At 40.4% G+C, this 20,121-nt stretch overlaps 1 protein-coding gene across 1 annotated transcript in view; it reads right to left on the minus strand.

Moving 5' to 3' along the window:
- LOC141785007 (C-terminal-binding protein 2) overlaps positions 1-20,121 on the minus strand; it is a 139,483-nt gene that overhangs the window by 74,659 nt on the left and 44,703 nt on the right. The window contains exon 2 of the mRNA XM_074663061.1: positions 3,569-3,766. Within this exon, the coding sequence (XP_074519162.1) occupies positions 3,569-3,626 (58 nt within the window). The 5' untranslated portion in view covers positions 3,627-3,766. The remainder of the gene's footprint in view (positions 1-3,568; positions 3,767-20,121) is intronic.

The raw sequence follows: 20,121 nt of genomic DNA on the forward strand, positions 1-20,121 counted from the left end.
ATTTTGAATAAAAAACACAGAAAATCTCTTTTTCTCCAGCATTGACATCCTCCAAAACCAAGATAAGTATCTCCCAGACCTAACTATAGCTACAGGATGTGCAGCATATGTCCTTTATTTTATGTGCATATCGCTGAGGTGCTTACATCATGCTGCAAAACAAATATGCTGGCACTGGGGGTAATGGTGCGTCTAGCTTCATTTTCCAGCACTGCAGTCATGTCTGCTTCTCCCAGCGCTGGCTCCAGGAGGGCCCAGCAGCTTAACAAGCCTCTCGGGGACCCAGACAGCAGAGAGGAGATGATTTTACCTCAGGACATAGCCTGACAGACACACACAAACACACACTCACTCACATACGCACTGGGCAAAGTCAAACAAGTGGGTTTAAAAACACACACACGCACGCGGATCCAGACACAGTTTGTACACCCACACAAAGGCTCGTGTTCCTTGTTGCATGCGTCGACTTTGTAGCCGTGTGCACGGCAGGGGGCTCCTATTCTTTCCACAGGCTCTTCAATACAACACTACCGCTCTCTAATCCACAACCCAAAGCCTAATAATCACTGCGCTTCATGGTGTAAAATTGGCTGCTTCCAAACAGCCGTGACAGGAGAGAAAGCGTTCAATCCCCTGCAGTAATCTAACTCCGATGTTTAGATGTTCTCTATAACCCTAAGTCACACACTGCACACACTCCTACACAAACACACACACAGCAGCTCTCTCACACACACAGGGGCCAGAGTGAAGACATAATCTCATTTACATCCGCCAGAGGACTGTTTGCTGCTGAGGTCAACGTTTATACACTGGTTACTGTAGTATCTGACATGTGGTGTGTGCCAGGAGAAAATGATAGCCATCGATGGGATTGATCACCAATAGGGATCAGGGTCATGCTAATATATGGTGAGGATGGCTGGCTGGGGGATGAAGAGCTCGATTTAGTGTCAGCGAGGAAGAAAAGCACTTTATGCAAAGAAAAGCATTGTATGGATTTCTGGTCACAGTCGGTGTGTTTGAGAGACGGTTCAGATCCTAGGGTCAGAGGTAAGGCCAGTGGAAAAAAAACAAAACTTTTAAACGTCAGAGTATTAAAAAGAATTCTGACTTTGGTGTTTATTAACTTAATAACTGACTTTAGTGCAAGCTATTTCAATAACTTTACACCCAGGTCTGAAAACTGAATTTTGGTTCTTTTCTGTCTTTTTTTCTTTTCGTTCTTTGGTCAGAACAACAAGACCTTGACATGTCTGAGAAATCTAATTTTAATATTATCAGACTCTGTATAGGTTAGTTTTTTTTTTTTTTAAACGACAGCTTTGTACAACCATCAGGGACTGGACAAGAGCACAATCACAGATTAGTAACACGCCTCTCAAATTACTGCAGTATAATTGGTTAATGAGAACATACATCACCCCAGAAAAACTCAATAAACACAGTCGTGTGTTTATTCTCACACGTCTGAATCTAGTGTGGGAAAAGGGAACACTTTTACTGCCTTTGGCAATGTGACCAAATATAACGGTTTTGGACGCAGTGAGGACGAATTAAAGATACAAGTTACTCTAAATGATTAACTCTTCATACTGCGCTCATATCAGGAAGCTTTTGATGCTAGAAAGAGACAGCAGATCTTTTTAGTTTCAGTTCTATCATGGAAAAAGGATGGTGCACTGAGTTTGACTTAACCTTTTTTTGAACTTTTCACAGTTCTGCCCTTGGAAAGGGAGAAGTTACTATTCAATAAAATCTGGGGTGTCTTTATTTAAAACTCAGAAAATCTAGATAAGACATGTCTATAGGAAAAACCTGGGAAAGAATAGACGGCCGTCTGACATCACCATGTTAGAGGTTCTTATTCCAACTTTGATCCCAAACTCAAACTCCTTAATTAGTACGAGAACTATCTTTCTTCCCTTTAATTTGATTTATTGATTTAGTCTTTATAATGATATAATCACTTTTATGTATAACATATGTGCATAGGTTAGTAATAACATTACTCATTTTAGTCTTTTTTTTAACTATTATTTTTTTACTACTATTTTATTTTTAATTACAATTATTATTGTTGTTGTTTTATCAGTGCACCTGTTTTTGTGTCTGGTAATGGATTTGTGGGCATACATGTGTTGCTGTGACTATAAATGTGTTTGTTCAAGGTTGTTAAACCAATGGGAACAATGTTTGGAAAAATAAAAACAGCTTTGTTTGTTTTTTTTTGTTTTTTTACCGGCCCAACCTCCACACTAATTTTTTCAGTGTCCCTGTCCCTCTAAGATCCAATTTGCGTTTGATTTTGTTTTGAATTTTTCTTTTTTTATTTCATTTTAGTCAAAAATGCACAATTTTAAAATGTGTTACTGACATTTCATAATGAACATTTCAGCGATATTTTTGTTTTCGGATAAAAAAAATCAGAAATATTGTTTTGGCATCATTTATTTTTGGGTTTCACTTTGTTTAAGTTTCTTCATTTAAGTTCAATACATGTAAATAGTTACACAATCTTTGGCTGTTTTCTGAAACCTTGATTAGTTTTTGTAGTCTTTGTATTTTCTGGTTGTTTTCATAATACTGTTTCCTTTTCATAGGGTGACTGTATCCTGAAAACCCAAAAAGACGACCTCCAACCTGGTCTTTCAGAGATAAGACAAATATACCCAAAGGTACTCAAAGACCACAAAGTAACTTTATAAACTATACAGTTATTTAAAACTTTCTTTTTCTGTTAGAAATGAAAAATGTATATGAATTAAACATAAATAATGCCTCATAATCTCAGTTATACAGAAAGAAAGACTGAGGTTTTGTAAGCAAAAGAAAGAGAGAGGTCAACCATTTTCTCCTTAACTTTGGCTGATGTAGAAGTATAATTAGTGGTTTAAAGGTAAAGAAAAAGAAATGAGATGTAGCATATTCTTCTTTTTCTAAAGTTTGTCTGGGGAATTTACCCTTCAATAATTTTGTCTGAGAGTGCAGTGAAGGTGGTCAGAGCATGTTTTATGTTTTGGGTGCGTGGCGTCCTGATGCTCGCAGCATGCATGCTCAACATTTTGACAGGTAGGTACATCAGAATAAGGAATGCTTTACTATAAATGATAATGGTCTTTCAGACACTCTGAGCAAAACCTGTTAGTGGAATTTTATAAACCCTGCCCAGACATCATTTTACCGACAAAAAGGAGGATATGTCCCAACAAAAGGGGACATACAGTCATCCTTCTGTTCAAGCATTCAGACTGGAAAATCCAGATTTAGAGACATTTAAAAGAAAAGTAGTGCTTTGGTTTTGAAATTGTTACATTCCTAAACAAATGCAGCTCATTTAAGTTATAGATTCACAGCTGGGTGCAAATCACCAAATCGTTGCTGCCCACTAACAAGAACATAACTATTCACTGAATCAGACAGAGCATCATCACCAATGTTCAGATCAAGTGTAACTCAGAGTGGGATTCAGAGCCTTGGCTGTAAATGTGATGTTTTCAACTCTGCAGCTCTGATGGAAGAGGTGATAAAGAAGTTGAGGAGAGTCTCACACTCTCAGCTTTACCTTCACAGATCCGGTCCAGCCGCTGCCTCTTCACTTTGTGTTTGTCAGTCAGCGACATGGCGTCAAACACAGCACGGCACGGGACGGCACAGCACGGCTCGAGTTCCTCTCCTCCTCAGCCACAAATACCCACACGGTTCAGACTCCTAGTGCACTGTAAGCACTATTCCCCGGGGCATACCGCCTCGGCACACACACCTGCAAGACAGGTGAGGAGAAGACAGAAACAGCTGGTTAAACACACACACACACATTCTGTAAGTGCACGAATTATTGATGTTCAAGCAGGAGAAAAAACAGTGTGACACGGCGAGGCATTAAAGAATCCTTGACTACAAAGTCACTCAGCCCCTTGCTCTCAAAGAGCGCGGGAAGCTGCAGGCGATAGATACACAGAAAATCAGTGCATCACACACCCTCACACACACACACACACACACACACTCAGATACCAGTGGTGACAAAGTGCCCCATTTGCTCTAAAAAGTGACAAAGCTTCCATATCTAAAAGCTCCACTTTCCTCCTCGTTTGAAGTGTGTTTTTCTCTCAGACAAAAACTCTGAAGCTCCATCAAACCTGTCACTCTTCACATTCCTCATTGATCGCCGTGACATTGGAGGTGTCTCGACTTAGACAAAAAGCAATCTCCTTTTGTTTCCCTCTTCTAACCCTGAAAGCGCTTTTAAAAGGCAGCGAGCAAAGAATTACTCATTCATCCGACAGAAGTTGATCTGAGTAGGAGAGAGGAGAGGCTGATGGAAGTTTGGAGGAGAGTGACAAAATGAGCTGATGTGCTGAAGACTGAAGGTTGATGGAGTGCTGTGTAATGACACATTTAGGCCAATAGAGGGTGGTTAAAATCTACTCAGAGGGGAGCACATCACCTCACTTACACCTCTTTACATTGTACTGTCACTTCTTTACATCCCGTCGTCTCCTTAAAGGGAATTTTTAAACTTCAACAAATCAACGTCTCTGTGTTTAAAAGGTAAAAACTCAACCTGAAGTTTTTCTTCCTCAGTTGAATTCAATGACAAAATGATTCTGAGGATACAAACGCGGCATCGCTGCGTTCACTTTTGTCTGACAGTGAAGTATTTCTTCATCCCAACACAATGAGGATTAGCATTAAAGTGAATTACAACAAAATTATTGCAACACAACGGGGATTAAATGTTCCACTGAGAACTCGAGTGCTACAACCGCACAAGTCCAGGACCGGAGCCAGAAGAGCCTCTCCTCTCAGAAAAGTGCTGAGGCCATGAAAACATCTCCTTCTGCCAGAAAGCATCAGAGTGACCTCAGAGCAGCTCTTTGTAGTTAGAGTTTGGAAGAAAGAAAAGGGAGGGGAACGCAAAACAGCAAGGAGTTTGAGAAAAGAAGACGGCCTCAGTGTTTCTTGGAGGAATTAGAGTGTGACTAGTTTGAGATGTGACTTATCAGATTGGCTGTACATGTGGTCAAAACAACCTCTCTCAAAGGCGGAAGTTTGAAGACAAGGTCCTTTAAAGAGGGGGTATTATGGCCTGGTGGTCTAGGTCATGCCCCATGAGGTTTGCACTTGAACGCGTGGCTGGGTTCAAATCCGTCATTCCCCACTCTCATACTATTTCCTTCTCTATCCACTGCCCTATCCTACTTGATTAAAAGCATAAAAACCCCTTCCAAAAAAAACAACTTTAAAGAGGGGGTACTGTCCTTTTTCAGAGTCATCACACAGCCACTCTTGGTACCTCCATTGTGGCGCTACATGATTTACAACTCAAAAAAATCTCTTTTTCTCACAATAGTGTTTTAGAAAATTGTTACTTCAGCCTGCATAAGAAAAACATTTCGTTCTAGCTGCTGTCTCTTTAAGAATAAAAGACCCCTTTCCTCTGATTGGCCAGCTCTCTGGAGGCCTGTTGATGTTTGAGGCCTACCACTCCAAAGTATTGTGAGCCAGCTAGGAGACCCTACTGTGATGACCTCATTATTTCTTTAAGTCTTAAGATTTATTTCAAAACGGACCATTTTGAGCAGCTAACAGACAGATTCAGGGATTTCTACAACATGTGAATATGTAGCAGTTTGAAAGTCTGCACACGTTGAGAATGGATAGCCAGCATTGTTATTTTACATCCAGCTTTAAATATGGGAGAACATTATATACCCCCTCTTTAAATTTCCGGAATCACAATTGAAAGCTTTAATTAAAACCTAAAACATTCTGAGATCCATGAAAAACACACAAGTTTTGAGGATGGTGTAAAACTAAACATCGTTTTTTACAGTGTGAATTCTTCTTCTTCTGTTTCTCTAATGTTTCCCACACTCTGAAATCATCAGATTTTGACGTGAGGAAGCAGCACGGAGCAGGTCACTTCCAGGGTGTCTCTCCGACAAGGCAGCGCTGCGGCTGCAGTCTGTTAACAGGCTGCTGGGAGGCCTCACCCTGTTACTTGATTCATTTCACTTCTTCTCTCCGTTCCTCCTCCATCCTTTTCATCTGTCCATCTCTCTGTAGTGCTGCTGCCTCTGAGGTCTCTCACACAGAGTCATCAATCACCGGGCGCTCTTCCAGGGCCGTCTACTTGTGTGTGTATCCAAGTGTGTGAGTGTGAGTGTGTGTGTGTGTGACATAAAGAGTGAGAGTGACAGGGAGGGAGGGAAGTGGAGAAAAGGAGTGCTAAGAGAGGATAACAAGACTCACACTGGGGGCAGAGCTTCACCAATTCTTATCCCTTTTTTCTCCTTTCTTCTTATCTGCTCCACTCATTTTTGAAGCCAGATAGAAGGAGACAAGAGTCCCAAAACTTAGTCTAAAAACCAATTCTGTGCAAAAACAAAGATTAAATCTCTCTACAGCTCAACAGAAAAACTGAAACAAAGCTGGCAGCGTGGCCAGCAGGCTCTGAACGGGTGTTTTGGCAGGGATTTTGCACTCTCTAACCAAACACAAAGGTCATATACATGAATCTTAATATTTAAGAGGCATTAAAAGTCAGATGATCGATAAAACTCCCCGCCTGCGGGGCCACAGCTCATTGAAAGAGAAACATTTGTGCACTGGAGGCCAGGACATTAAATATATGAATCCATATCTGCGATGGCCAGCTCTTCCTCCCAAGGACGGCTCAGCTGTGAGCACAATCACAGTCCACAAACTCTGCTCAATGTCAGCAGCACACACAGATCACTGTCTGAGGACTGTCCACAGGGTAGGGGGAGGGCGGGCAGACTGAGTTTAACACAGAACAACTTATGAAGACAAATGGAAACAAAGCAGAAGCTTCAGCTCGTACGGACAGACAGTTACTGCAAACACGAGGCGCTAACTTGTGTTTATTTAAAGGAGCAGATTTACTTTTACAGAGATTATTAACAGAATTTGCAATTTCGTTGCTCTCGTTGCAATGACAAATGAAGTTCTATTCTATTCTATTCTATTCTATTCTATTCTATTCTATTCTATTCTATTAATTTGTCTTTTACTGATATCACTCTTATTTCTTTTAATTAGATACAATGCTGGAACTATGTAGCATAAAATTTAAAGACCCAATACAATTCAGGAAAACAACCCGAGTAAAATTTCAATTTCACTTTATTCCTTTGTCCCTTGGGACGTAGCATCTAGTTTCCGAGGGTGTCCCAAGAAGAACATGAAATAATTTTACAGTTTTTCACATAAATAAACAAGATACACAGTGTTGTAAGCGACAATGCTAGCAAAATGTTATCTTTAGCTAGCCATTTCCTGCTGCTTCCAGTTTCTACACTATGCTAAGCTAGTTGCCTCTTGGCCATCTGTATTAAGTTTAACTTTCAAAGAGTAGTATCATCCTAACTTTCAACAAGAAAAGTACCAAAAATATGTTTGTTTTTTAAATTTGAACCCCCTCTTCAACATTTTCTAAACATTAGCTCAAACATTAGCTTAAAAATGAACTGGTTTAAAAATTAACTTGGTTTAAATTCAACAGACTAGCAACTGATGTAAATGTTAGACAGACTGACACTTTGATACCTGACACTTGCTATGTTAGCTAGTTAGCCAGCTAGCTATATGTAGCTTCATCAAGTTCTTTTGAATTAAAGCTGCTAATGGCTGCTATTTAAAGCTCCAGTAAGGAACCTTTACTTTTTGTTTATTTTGTCACTCCCTGGTAATGATACTTTAAAAAAATCTCACCTCTAAATTTTTTCAGTGCAACAACAACAAAAACCTCCTGACCCAATTCAGTGTATGGATCATTAAGAACTTTTGCCTTTGTCACTTTGACACCTACCCCCCATTTGTGGTTTCAGGCCTTAATAAAAACATGAAAACAATTTTCTTTCTTTCTAACTTTCTTGTTTTACTTGCTTTGGAGGATCAAACTATGGCATCAGTATTGTTCTCTTTCACATCAAGTAAAAACGAAACAAATCAAAAGCCTCCTTACAGTAGCTTTAACCCAGCATCAAGATTAAATTCCTGCCCATGAACTAAAAACACTGACTCTCCTCTGACCTCACTTTGTCTTTTTAGAGATTCTGCCACTTTTTTTCTTTTAATCCACGTTAAAAAATTAAAGATATTTTGAGCCATACTGGAAAATAAATTGCAATCTCTTAAGTTGTGTTTTTCTGTTTTCTGTTTTACTTTAATGAGAAGTTGTCTGGACATGAATCATTTAGAAAGCAATCATTAGTTGCACTCCTAATTTCAGCCTCCACCCAACATTATGAGAATGTGAAAAACCAAAAGTCAAATTAAATTAATTTGCAGCAGCATCTTCTTGTAATTGGATGAAATTTAATGATGACACCAGCCTTGTTGTAATCCATCTCGCTATTGGGAGGGAAACGCTAACACAATTGTCTCTGTTTTGATTAATTGACTTTGCCGAAATAAGAAAATAATTTGGTTTGGTAAACAGATTTGAGCACCACCCCTGACAGACTCTCATTAGAAAGCAGAGATTACTTACTTCATTAGACTCTTTCAGAGGAGGTTACAGATCAGAGGCAGAAATAAAAGACTTGTTACAGATCTGTGTGGTTGAGAGGAGGCTTAAGAACACTTTCCTCATGTTTCAGATGAGTTGAAATATGTTTGGACAGGCGTGAGGCTGTGAAAAAGCCAAACTGGAGACAGAGCGAAGGTGTCGCTGAATGAGTTAGAGGGATTGAATAATTAAAAAGGTCAGGCTACCTGCCTGCTGCGTGTCGCTTCACACATGCAGGAGAGGACTCACACACACCCACACAGCACTCTGAGAAAGGCACGCTGGGGAAAAAAGACTGAAGAGACAAGTCATTTGGGGGAATGATCACTTTCCCTGGAACACAGTGTAGTTTGTGAACTAATTGGGTGAATCCATAATTAATTTGCTGACATTAAGCCTTCGGGTCTGCTCTAGTAAGACTTTCTAAGGATGTGAGGAAGAGTGAGTGAAGCCTGGAGCTCACCGCTGAAGGGGAGACTCTTACCTCGGAGCTTCACAGCGCAGGTTCTGACATTTAGAAGAGATATTGAATGTGCAGTACCTTTCCAAAAGGTGTCAGTTAACTCTCAGCGCTTTAGGGAATAGTCTGACGCAGGCCTAGATTTTCTCAATGTAACATTTAAGTGACGGATAAATCCAGGAAAATCCATACTCTACATGTTCTCAATCCACATCTTAGGGTTTTATTTCTCACCTGGATCCTAAGGGAGGAGAAACATCAATGCTCAGAGAGTTTTACAAAGGCGGTGAGACATTTAGGGCTTTTTTATTGACTTATTAAAGCAGAATGAATGAGGGATATGTTCAGAAAAAAGGCAATCTTTAGGTCAGAGTCTTCAGATATAGAAATAAGGTACTCAGACCCAAGCTGGTTTCTGAACCAGGCTGTAAATATGTTTATTAAGGCTTTAAAAATTGTTTTGATTTGTCGGTGGTTTCTGGTCTTTCTGCAGCCAGGCAGGTTGCCTCTTAGTCATGATATTTTGTTTTCAATGCAAAGACAGAACGCAATGCAATACAGCATTTCTCTGCACAAAGTAGTCTTGTAAAACATTTAAACAACTAAAGTGACACCTTTTGCCCAGAGTCTCACACACACTGTCATGAAGATATGACGTCTAACAGGATGTGTTGGTTTTGGAAATTAATGGAGATCAGATCTTCTTTTTTAAACAACTTTTCTAGTTGGAGACAACTTTTTAGCAGATACAACGTGACGAGATAAGGTACTTATCAACAGTTATGTAGCGCTACAGTTTGAAAAGCAACAACAAGCAAACTTTGTCAGTTTGTACCATAGTTTTGTAGCTGGCTATATCTAGCGCTGCTCATAGCCCAGTGCTCTGAGACATGACCATTAGAGACCACTGGAGAATAACTTCTGACTGTGGGTTGGACTGGAAATGAGCACAAACGGTTCAGCCCTTTAGGCCTTTAGTCTATGTTTTAGCCTTTAGCTCATGTTTTAGCCTTCAACTCATGTAATAGCCTTTCGCCTGTGTTTAAGCCCTTGTTTTAGCCTATAGCTGCTCCTTTAACCGTTAGCCCATGTTTTAAGCCTTTAGCATTTGTTATAGCTTTTAACCTGTGTTTTAGCTTTTAACTTGTGTTTAAGTATTTAGCCTGTGTTAAAGCCTTTAGTATTTGTTTGAACATTTAGCTCATGTTTTAGCCTTTTACTCACATTTTAGTATCAAGCCAATGTTTAAACCTTCAGCATTTGTTTAAACATTTATCTCGTGTTTAAACCTTAAGCACTTGTTTTAGCCTTTAGCTCGTGTTAAAGCTTTTAGCATTTGTTATAGCTTTTATTATGTGTTTTAGCCTTTTACTCGTGTTTTAGCTTTTAGCCTGTGTTTTAACCTTTAGCCTTTGTTTTAACATTTAGCTTGTGTTTTAGCCTTTAACTCGTGTTATAGTATTTGGGCTTTGTTTAAACCTTAAGCATTTGTTTAAACATTTAGCTCGTGTTTAAGCCTTAAGCACTTGTTTTAGCCTTTAGCTCATGTTTAATCTTTTAGTATTTGTAAGAGCTTTTAACCTGTGCTTTAGCTTTAAACTCGTGTTTTAGTATTTAGCCTGCGTTAAAGCCTTTGGCATTTGTTTTAACATTTAGCTTGTGTTTTAGCCTTTAACTCATGTTCTTGTATTAAGCCTGTGTTTAAACCTTTAGCATTTGTTTTAACATTTAGCTTGTGTTTTAGCCTTTAACTCGTTTTATAGTATTTATGCTGTGTTTAAACCTTTAGCATTTGTTTTAACAGCTAATGTTTTAGCCTTTATATTGTACTCAGTCACTTTCCTGTTTATCTTTCTTCTGCTCTTCTGTCCTTTTTGCTGTCTGACAGTTAGGCTCCAGTGTCCTCCATCACTACAAAATTAATCACAGAAATTGTTTTCAGGAGAGAAAAACACAGATTTTTCTTGTCTCTTGTAAACTTTGTGTGTGTTGCTGTCATTGAGACTATGGCATGCTGTAAATTAGAAGAAGTAGCATTTATGAATATCCTTTATTGACGTTGATAATTTAATTTTACAGTGTGGATTATGATCAGGCGTATATCGATAAGTGAGGCTTTTTCAAGATTACTTAGAAACTCCTCACAGCTCCTTTAAAGCGGTTCCAGTTTTTACCATAATCAAACAGCCTGAATGAAAACATGTGCACAAAACTGTTCAAAAGTAGCACAAGTAGTAATCCATCATGGCACTTTCTATCCCCTGAGCTCATTCAACATTGGTCTTGTAATTACGATGAACAACAACAGCTGCTGAGGTTTTGAATGAAACACTAAAATAATGTGAGTCACGGTTTAAAGCAAACGTTCGGCTGAGGCAGGATCAGATGGGAACGCTCTTTACATGTTTCTGATTATGTAACAATAAATCCTGATACTATTCAACATTTTTCTTACACCACACTGAAGCACATTTTGAGATTTTGTTCATTATCAGATGGAATAAAATCCAAAAAATATTTGGAGAGAGCGGCATCTTTTTGTACAAACTGTGCTTTGACTCATTGTGCTGAGTTGAGTTTTTAACTTCCAGTACAGGCAGGGAGCTGATATTTTTATCTTTATTGGATGGACTGCTGGGAAGATTAAGATTATCTAACAGGTTATTTTTAGTAAGGATGCCAAATTATATCTTATCCAGGAAAGCTTTAGATGAAGTCTGAAGTGTGTATTTATCTTCTCCCCAGCTGAAGCTACAACCTCTCTGGATCTGGATGGAACGTCTTAATGTGAGCTGCACGCTAATCCTCGCCAAGGCTCTAAAAACACAGGCTTTAAGATAGCATTTGGATAACTAAGCAGTTACTCCTCCTTCTGATTTAATTTCCCTGAGGAGTTGGGAATAGTTAAAGTAGTGAGAAGAGACAACTGTCGGAGTTTGGGGTTGAAAAGCACACAAAGATCTGTCACTCTTCTGCAGCCTGCAAAGAAACGAAAACCTTCCCCAGTCAAAAAGTCACTTTGGATGGAAAAATAGCTCCATCCTGTAAATGTCCTTTAGAAATAACAAACACAAGTCTCAATGACAAGGTTGTTTATGTGATTAATATTGCGACCCATTATTACCCCCCTGTTATTTTCCCTTAAAGAGCCTGTGTTTTCTTTCCACTCCAGCCCCGTCTGAACAATGGAGGCCGTTTTTCCCTTTCAGATGCCGGAGTTCCTCCAGAGGTAAATCTGTCAGCGCGGGGCCAGAGCGAAGAAAGAGAAAACAGGAAGGTGTGGACACCCTGCAGCACCAGCCCCGCTCTACTATTAATATCAGCTTACATGGCCAGATCCTCAGCCCCGCAGGCAGGCAGGGGAGAGTGTGTGATTTCCATGAACTGAGCGAAAGCCTGTGACAGCGTAGGAAGGTGACAGCTTGACACAAATATATTTAGCACGGCGAGAGAAAAGTGGCGGCTTTCAAACAGCAGAGAGGTTGCACTTGTTGCATCAGGGATGAGGATTTCATCTTGGAGGATACAAACAAGGCAGCGAGGAATCCAAGCTCACTTTGTGCTATTTTGATAGAATCGATAAATCCTTCAAAGTTCCAAAGGCCGAGGTTATCGAAGCGAGCCAAAGCTTTCCAGTGCAGGAAGAAAGCCTGCAGCGCGCCAACCTGCCGCGCACAGAGAGGGTGTGGCCAAAAGGGTGAGGTAAGGCCTGAGTCGGTGTCAGCAGAAGGCCAGGCTCCGGTTCAGACGGCCTGCATGGGTCCAGCCTGCTCGGCCCCGGCTCCCTCTGGGTCCTTCCAGGAAGAGCCGGCATGATTCAAAGCTTCCTGGTCCAGGAGAATGAGGTGCCCACAAACACACACACACACACACACACTGCTCAGCCCACTCCCTGTGGACGCTGAGACGGCCAACTCCATGCTGTACTCAGGCTTACATTGGGAGGAGGCCAAGTCAAACAATGTGTTGATAAAGTCCAGAGCAGAGTGGTGAGAGGAACACAGAGAGAAGGAGCACGAGGTCTGAGGCGAACCGCACGAGGAGAGGAACTCAAACAGGCAGAAACACTTAAACATAATTATTCCAGTTTGTCTCATTTTCCTAGATCTCTGCCATCAATCCTTTCGATCAGAACGTTTTACCGGCTGAGATAATTGCTGGGAACATGAGAGCGTCGCAGAAGAAAGGCAGGGTGGAAACATGAACAGACGGATAAATCATGTTTCAACAAACCTCCAAACGGACGATTTATTCCCAACTATTAATTCCAATTAACATCATCCTGGGCCAACTTTGACCTCTCTTCTTAGATCAACTGCTATACTTCAGAACCAACATTTCCATGTTTGATTTCCCTACGAAAGGATGTGGGTTTGTTTAATACCCGGGTTAGTCAGGTTAGTCGCCATGTTGGAAAAGCTGATTCCAGCTGTTCCTCATCCTGGTTGAAGGATCGCTGGTTTCTTTGGATTGGTTGAGTCATCTTGAGCCTGCTAAAATGTTATTAAACTCATAAATCATGTTCAGGTGACGTCCAGGTGCAGTGAGAACTTGATCCAGAGCTCATCGAAACACTCTGCTGTCTCTGAAGTTTTTAGCTTAGCATCAGGATCCTGCTCTCCCAGCTGGGACTTGGTTGGAGTGATGTTGAAAAACTCTTGGATGAATTGTCTGCTGTGATTTTCTCTATTTGTACATGAAGGAAAAACCGGACAGGGAAGACCCATGGAGTGTTAAAGCAGCACATTTCTCTAAAGTTCCTTCTGCTGTGTGGTCGGCCTGCTCCCTGAGCACAGTTTAACCGGTCATATTTTAGAGCTCCGCAGCAGTAACTGACTGTGCAGGGGAGCTTTTTATCCAAGCCCCTTCTGATGGGCTCCAAACACAAGGCTGGCCTCTCTCTTTTCACCACATCCTATCATCTCAGGCTCTACTAATGCGCCCGGCTTCAAGGGACTGACACACACACACATGCACATTTATTACCCACACACAGCTCAGTCAATTAGTCCTGGCCCAACCTTGCAGCTGAGAGATAAATGGTGTGGAGTCTCAGCAGGCTTTCGCACGAAGCTGTGCTCCTTGTCCGCCTTATGTAGAACAGCTCTCTGGAGGAATGCGAGCCCCTCCACTGCGAGGAGATGTGGCGAGCCGGAGTGTGAGGAGGGGGCTCAAAGTGCTCAGGCAAGTATTAAAATATGACCACGAGGACCCCCAAGTCCCTAATCAGAGCTGGGATAAGAAGTAAGAGCATGAGGAGGAAGAGGGGGAGGTGGGGGGCTGTCAGGGTGTGAAGCTGAGCCCAGAGTCTCAGGTTTTTCCTCTCATGCCTTATTAACTGTTAGTTTGTGCAGTAGAGACGTAACCCGTTTACTGATACAGATCTTACATAAGACGCTGAGAGTGTCCTGGTAATAAATAAATAAACAAATAAATAAATGTGGTAACTGACACAAAGCTGACTGATGGAAAAGGTACTATGATATCAACAACAGCTGCCAATGTTTACATGGTACAAACTATATCACTCTGTGGTCTCTTTAGTCAAAATCTGGACATTACAGCCAACATTTGGTGGGATGTGGATATCACAGTATATTGTATTGTTGGAAATCATACCAAATCATACTGTATGTTATTGAATTGTATCATTTTATGTAATATCACATCATAACATATCATATTGTATTGTGTCATGTCATAGCTCATCGTATCTGGTGGTACCAATATAAGCACTGTGTATTTAGGTACAGTGTTCTCACCATAAAGCATCATATTGTAAACTATAATAGTGTTAAGTATCAATTTACGATGAATCATACTGTTAAGTATTGTATCATAAAGTATCATATCAAGTTGTATTGAAACTTAAGGTATCATACCATAAAGTAGTGTGCGTAAAGTTTTGTATCAAATCATACTGAATTGTAAAGTACAATACTGTAAAATATTGAACAGTAAGCATCATATTGTAAAGTATTTTATCATATTAAACTAAATCATTAAGTATCATATCCTTAAGTTTTATACTGTAAAATGTCATAACTTTAAGTATCATATTGGTAAGTATTTAACTGTAAAGTCCAGCATTGTAAAGTATCATATCAAATCTCTTAGTATTCTCTAAATACAGTAACTTAACTCACAGTAAAGTGTCCTATTGTAAAGTATTATATCAAATCATATTGAATCGTACATAAGAGACGGCATAAGATGTATCCTACCGTAAAGTATCTGACTGCAAAGTATGGTACTGTAACTGACCGTAAAGTTTATGAATGTTAACTATCGTAACGTAAGGTATTGTACCGTAAGGTATTGTACCGTAAAATATTGTATCGAATCATAATAAACAGTACAGTGTAGGGCTGAACAATTAATCGATTTTAAACCGACATCGCAATGTAATAGGATGCAATTTTCAAATTGCAAAGGCTGCAATTAAAAAAGAAGAAAAAAGTTTCATGTACACAAACCTGGAGGAAGTATAACAACTTGTACTTGTCCTCCCTTCAAAACCAGCAAAAGTCAAAATGCTGTTTTTTTCTGGCAAAAAAAAAAAAAACAGTGAGCTACAAAGCTCCATCCAGTAAAATGACTGTGGCTGGCAGAGCCATACCCCTTAATCACTTTGTTTAGTTTGGTTTGTTACTCTTTCTGACAATGGGAGGTCAGTCATTTTTTCCAGTGTTCCTTTTTCTTTTCATTCAAGAAATGCAAAAAAGACTTGTTTAAATGTCATCAGTATCTTTTGTAGTGTAAGTCATACAATAAAATGACTTTAAACTTGTGTTTAGTGAACAATGTAGAAGATAAATGTCACCCCCCCAAAAATCGTATGCTAAATCGCAATCCCAATATTAGTCTGAAAAAATCGCAATTAGATTATTTTCCAAAATTGTTCAGCCCCAGTACAGTGTAGAATCGTGTCTTACTGTAAAGTGGTGCATCATACTGTGTTTTTCTGTTAAGTATTGTATTGTGTCATACCATAAAGAATATTATTGTATCATTAAGTATCATACATTATCTGTGTGATACTTAATGATTCATTCAGAGTGTGTTGTATAAATTAATACAGTCTAACACAGTAGCTCACATCATACTTTAGCTCAGTTAGTAAAGGTTTTATATGAAAGATTTTAAGATATTCAGTAGACTACATGGCAGGCTTACAAAACTCAAGTACTTTAAATTTTTAAAGCCAGTCATTTTATCCGCCCTGCAGAGCATTTTTCTCAGAGTGAAAACAGTCATTTGGTCTGAGCAGAAGAAAAAGAGAGGAGTTTTTTTTTTTAATTCAACTGGCTCAGCATGGTCATGGTTTCAGCCGGGGGAGGTCTGAGCAGAGCGCCTCACCTCCATTGGTGCAGTAAATCAGGAGGCTGAGCTGTATTATCTGCAACATGACAATCCCTTTAACACCTGACACACCCCGCTAACAAGTGACTCCCCCCACTGGGTCCTGCTGACATGTTATATAAGACTCCCACTCCTCACTAACTTTTCACAAGATGTCAATCCTATCTCTCTCACACACATTCACACACACACACATACACACACACACACAACGGTAAATCAACCTCCAGTGCCAACAGAGCGGATGTTGGCGTTTGTGTTTGTACGACAGCGAGAGAGCAAAACAGTGTGAGAGCCTTCCACTGACAGCCAGATACTGAAACACACACAGGCACAAACACACACACACACACACACATAATCACACAGCAAGGTGAAAAATTACAGTGTGGGCCTGGCGGATTAACTGCGGAATAAAAGTGCTGATGGGCAACAAAAGAGAAAAAACAGCTATTCATCACCTTGGCACAGGATCAAACTCACACACTTCTCAGATGCCCTCCTTGAGTTATTGTGCAGCGCGGCTCCAGTGGCAGCTCCACTGATAATGCTGCCCCACCTGAATTGATTAGAGCTGGGATGCAGAATCTCCTCGCAAAGATGGAGCGCGTCCCTTCGTTCTCTCTGTGCTGGAGGAAGCCTGTTAATATGTATTAAACAGCTACATGGAGGTGTGTGGTTTTTTTTAACCCTCTTTTTCCAAGGATCATCAAGCATGCAGGCGTGGTAATTTCCTCAGACAAATGTGATCTCTGGGCCGCTGCTATTTCTGCTGTTGTTGCGTTTTTAAAATCAAAGGGGAACAAATCAGGGGCCTAACACTTTTTACAACATTAGCACAACAATACTCAAGATTACTGGTGACTGTAATACAACAGCTAAAGTCTGAACAGGACTAGAGGAGAAAAATCTGATGCAGTAGGTGCATTTTCCAAGACATGAATTGTGAAAGAATGGACCTGCGTCACGGAGAGTGAGATAAGTTAAAAGCTCCAATAATTCAGGAGCTGCCTCTTGTTACGTCTCATGAGGGCCTGTGTCCACTGACATTGACTCATGACGCTTACAGTTAAACAAATATACAAGCCTAGTTTTTTCACCCATACATGTTATTTTTCGTTGTTGTTTCCTTCCGACTGATTTCATATTTCTTGTTTTGTCACATTAGGGCCTGTGTCCACTGACCGCATAATGAGTGCTCGTAGGCCTTTACGCTGAGTCCCAAAAGGCCCGAAGTTTCCAATTGTTTTTTTTTCCTGTACTTGTGGCCCTATCAGTGTAACACAGTTCAACTTTTGGAACATTTTCAAGCTTGTCGATGTCACTTCTTTGTTAGCAGAAATCAAATAGGGGTGGGACTTATCAACTCTATTGGCTAGCTTGTGCACCCATGCTTTTATCTTTTTCCAGGACATAAATCCTTTAAAATTTTCCCAAATTTTCAAACAAAAATCCCATTAATTGAAGCAAACAGACCAGTTTTAACTGCACCCCCTAATAGTAGAAAGAATGTCACATGACAACTTCAGTAACCAAGCAGCAAAAAGAGCTGGGGAGAAGTGCTCTGAAACTGTGGCTGTGGGTGCTGCAAGCTAGGCCAGCACAATGTTGAAGAAATATGTAATGAGTGATATTCAATATTGACGGTATTCATACAAGACCAAGGCTTTGGGTCTTTTCAGTACAGATCCACACCAACCTAAATGCCTGTAGAACATATGGCACTTCCTGTTTAGAGACTGACAAATTTTTATTTATTGGACTTGACTGAGATTTGTAGATGATTTACAGCAAATGTTGCATTGCAATAACACTGTATATGTGATTAATCACCCAGCTCTAGTGCTGGTGCAAACAACACCGTCAGTGGACACAGGCCCTTGTTTATTGAAGTTTTTCTTAGAACACATCAGCCATCTGTGTTTCACATGGCTCTTCATTTGACAGGTGCTACGGCTGCTACTAATGAAGACTTTCTAAACCAATTAAACATCATTAGCATCATAATTAGTCAAAATGTCAATCACTTTTTCCTTCCGACCACGCAATGATTTTTTATTGACCTGTTTCATCTGACGAACAGTTTTTGTTTTCCCGCTCGAATGAGAAATGGAGAGCAATGAATCTTCATATTCAAGGAGCTGAACTCCTTAATGATTTATAAAAATAATTGCTTATCTTTCATTTTCACAACTTATCCTCTCTGGTAGGGAAACTCGACAATCTTTGCTCTACAAGCAGCCATCTGTTACAGTTCACTGTCTCCGCTCAAAGAGCAATCAAAGCACAATTTTATCAACAATCTGAACATCAAAGACAGGCTAATAAAAACCATTAATATCAATATAATGTCATCAGCGTTATCTTCAAACTGCTTCAAGTGTTATACAATAGCAGTGCTGCACATGATAGGCCATTTAAATGCATTAAAGCCCATGGTCATGTGTGAATAGAGGACACAAAGATGTGTGTGTGTAGAAACAGCAGAATGAGATCTCCCCGGCTCTGACAGTACATCGACCCTCAGCAACGGGGGAGGAAACGCCCAGAAAAGGATGAATCATGGGATTGTATCCAGAGTGAAGACTCGCTGACCGCCTCAGGGTTTAGGTCAGCAGTGTAGTCTGAGAAGCAGCGATGGACAATCCTGACACAAACACAAACATGTTTTTTTTTTCTCCGCCAGATAAAAACTGATACCGTTGATTTTTGTGTATAAAATGCCTGCTGTCACAAACTTCTCCCCCTCTTCAATCAGGGCATGTGAATCAGCAGTGTCCTCCATTTCAACCCAGCGGGTCAGCGAGGTCGCCGCGCCTTTTAAAGAAGAGAAAAGCCCTTGTCAGAGCGCTACGTTTTCTCTCCTGCCTGCCACAAAATGTCTCCTGACACAAAGCCCTCATACTCGTATCAGCGCACTCCCACAGCACTGCCAACAAATGTGACCTCCTTTTTCTCCCTCCCACTGCTACAAGGAAAAAAAGAGAAGAAAAACTCACCTCCACCTCGCCAACTGGAATAAAATAAATAAATGAGAACAATGTGCTCGGCAACTCTGCCAGACCACGAACACAGCAGACCTCTCCGCTAACTTCTGCTTGAGATAGTTTCCATGTCAGAGTTAAGGTGACGGCTTCAACTTTCTACGTGTTGTGCTCGAGGCCTGCAGGGAAAACGCATTTCGCTGTTTATGTTTGCCTGGCTGCTCCGAGGGAAGGTGTCTGAAAACTCTGCCGAGGCTGCCACGGCTCAAAGCTGAGAGGGAAACAGCGGGGTCTGCTGCGTCTTTGAGCAGAAAGTTACAAACGTAGGGGAGAAAGAGGGTTATTGTACCAGATTGAGGTTAATTAGGCCTTTCTGCTTGAGCTGCACTTGTAATTCTAGATGACATGATTGAATTGCTAGAGCCAAATGCCTGTAACTACAGTTTGTTTTCATTTGAATATGCGTATAATTATTTCCATAGTGCTTAATTACACAGTTTATCGTCAAAATTGAAAAATTGATCCGTTCCAGCTTCTCAAATGTGAGACTTAGCAGCTTGTGCTTGTTTTATTATACAGAATCATGAATGCTAAGACCTATCTGATACTGCATTTATGATACTTGATTGCCAATTTGCCTTTTCTGAGAGGGTAGGCTGGTTCATGATTCAGAAACAGAGGAGAGAATGTGGGAGTTGAACCAGGGCAGTGTCGTCTCAACGCTGGGTGCATGATTTACATGTGACTGTAACAAAGACTGGCTCCATATAAAG

Source organism: Halichoeres trimaculatus, unplaced genomic scaffold (genome assembly GCF_033239565.1).
Source record: "Halichoeres trimaculatus isolate MK-OKI-2021-1 unplaced genomic scaffold, fHalTri1.1 fHalTri1_scaffold_23, whole genome shotgun sequence".
In the NCBI taxonomy this organism is placed as follows: Eukaryota; Metazoa; Chordata; class Actinopteri; order Labriformes; family Labridae; genus Halichoeres; species Halichoeres trimaculatus.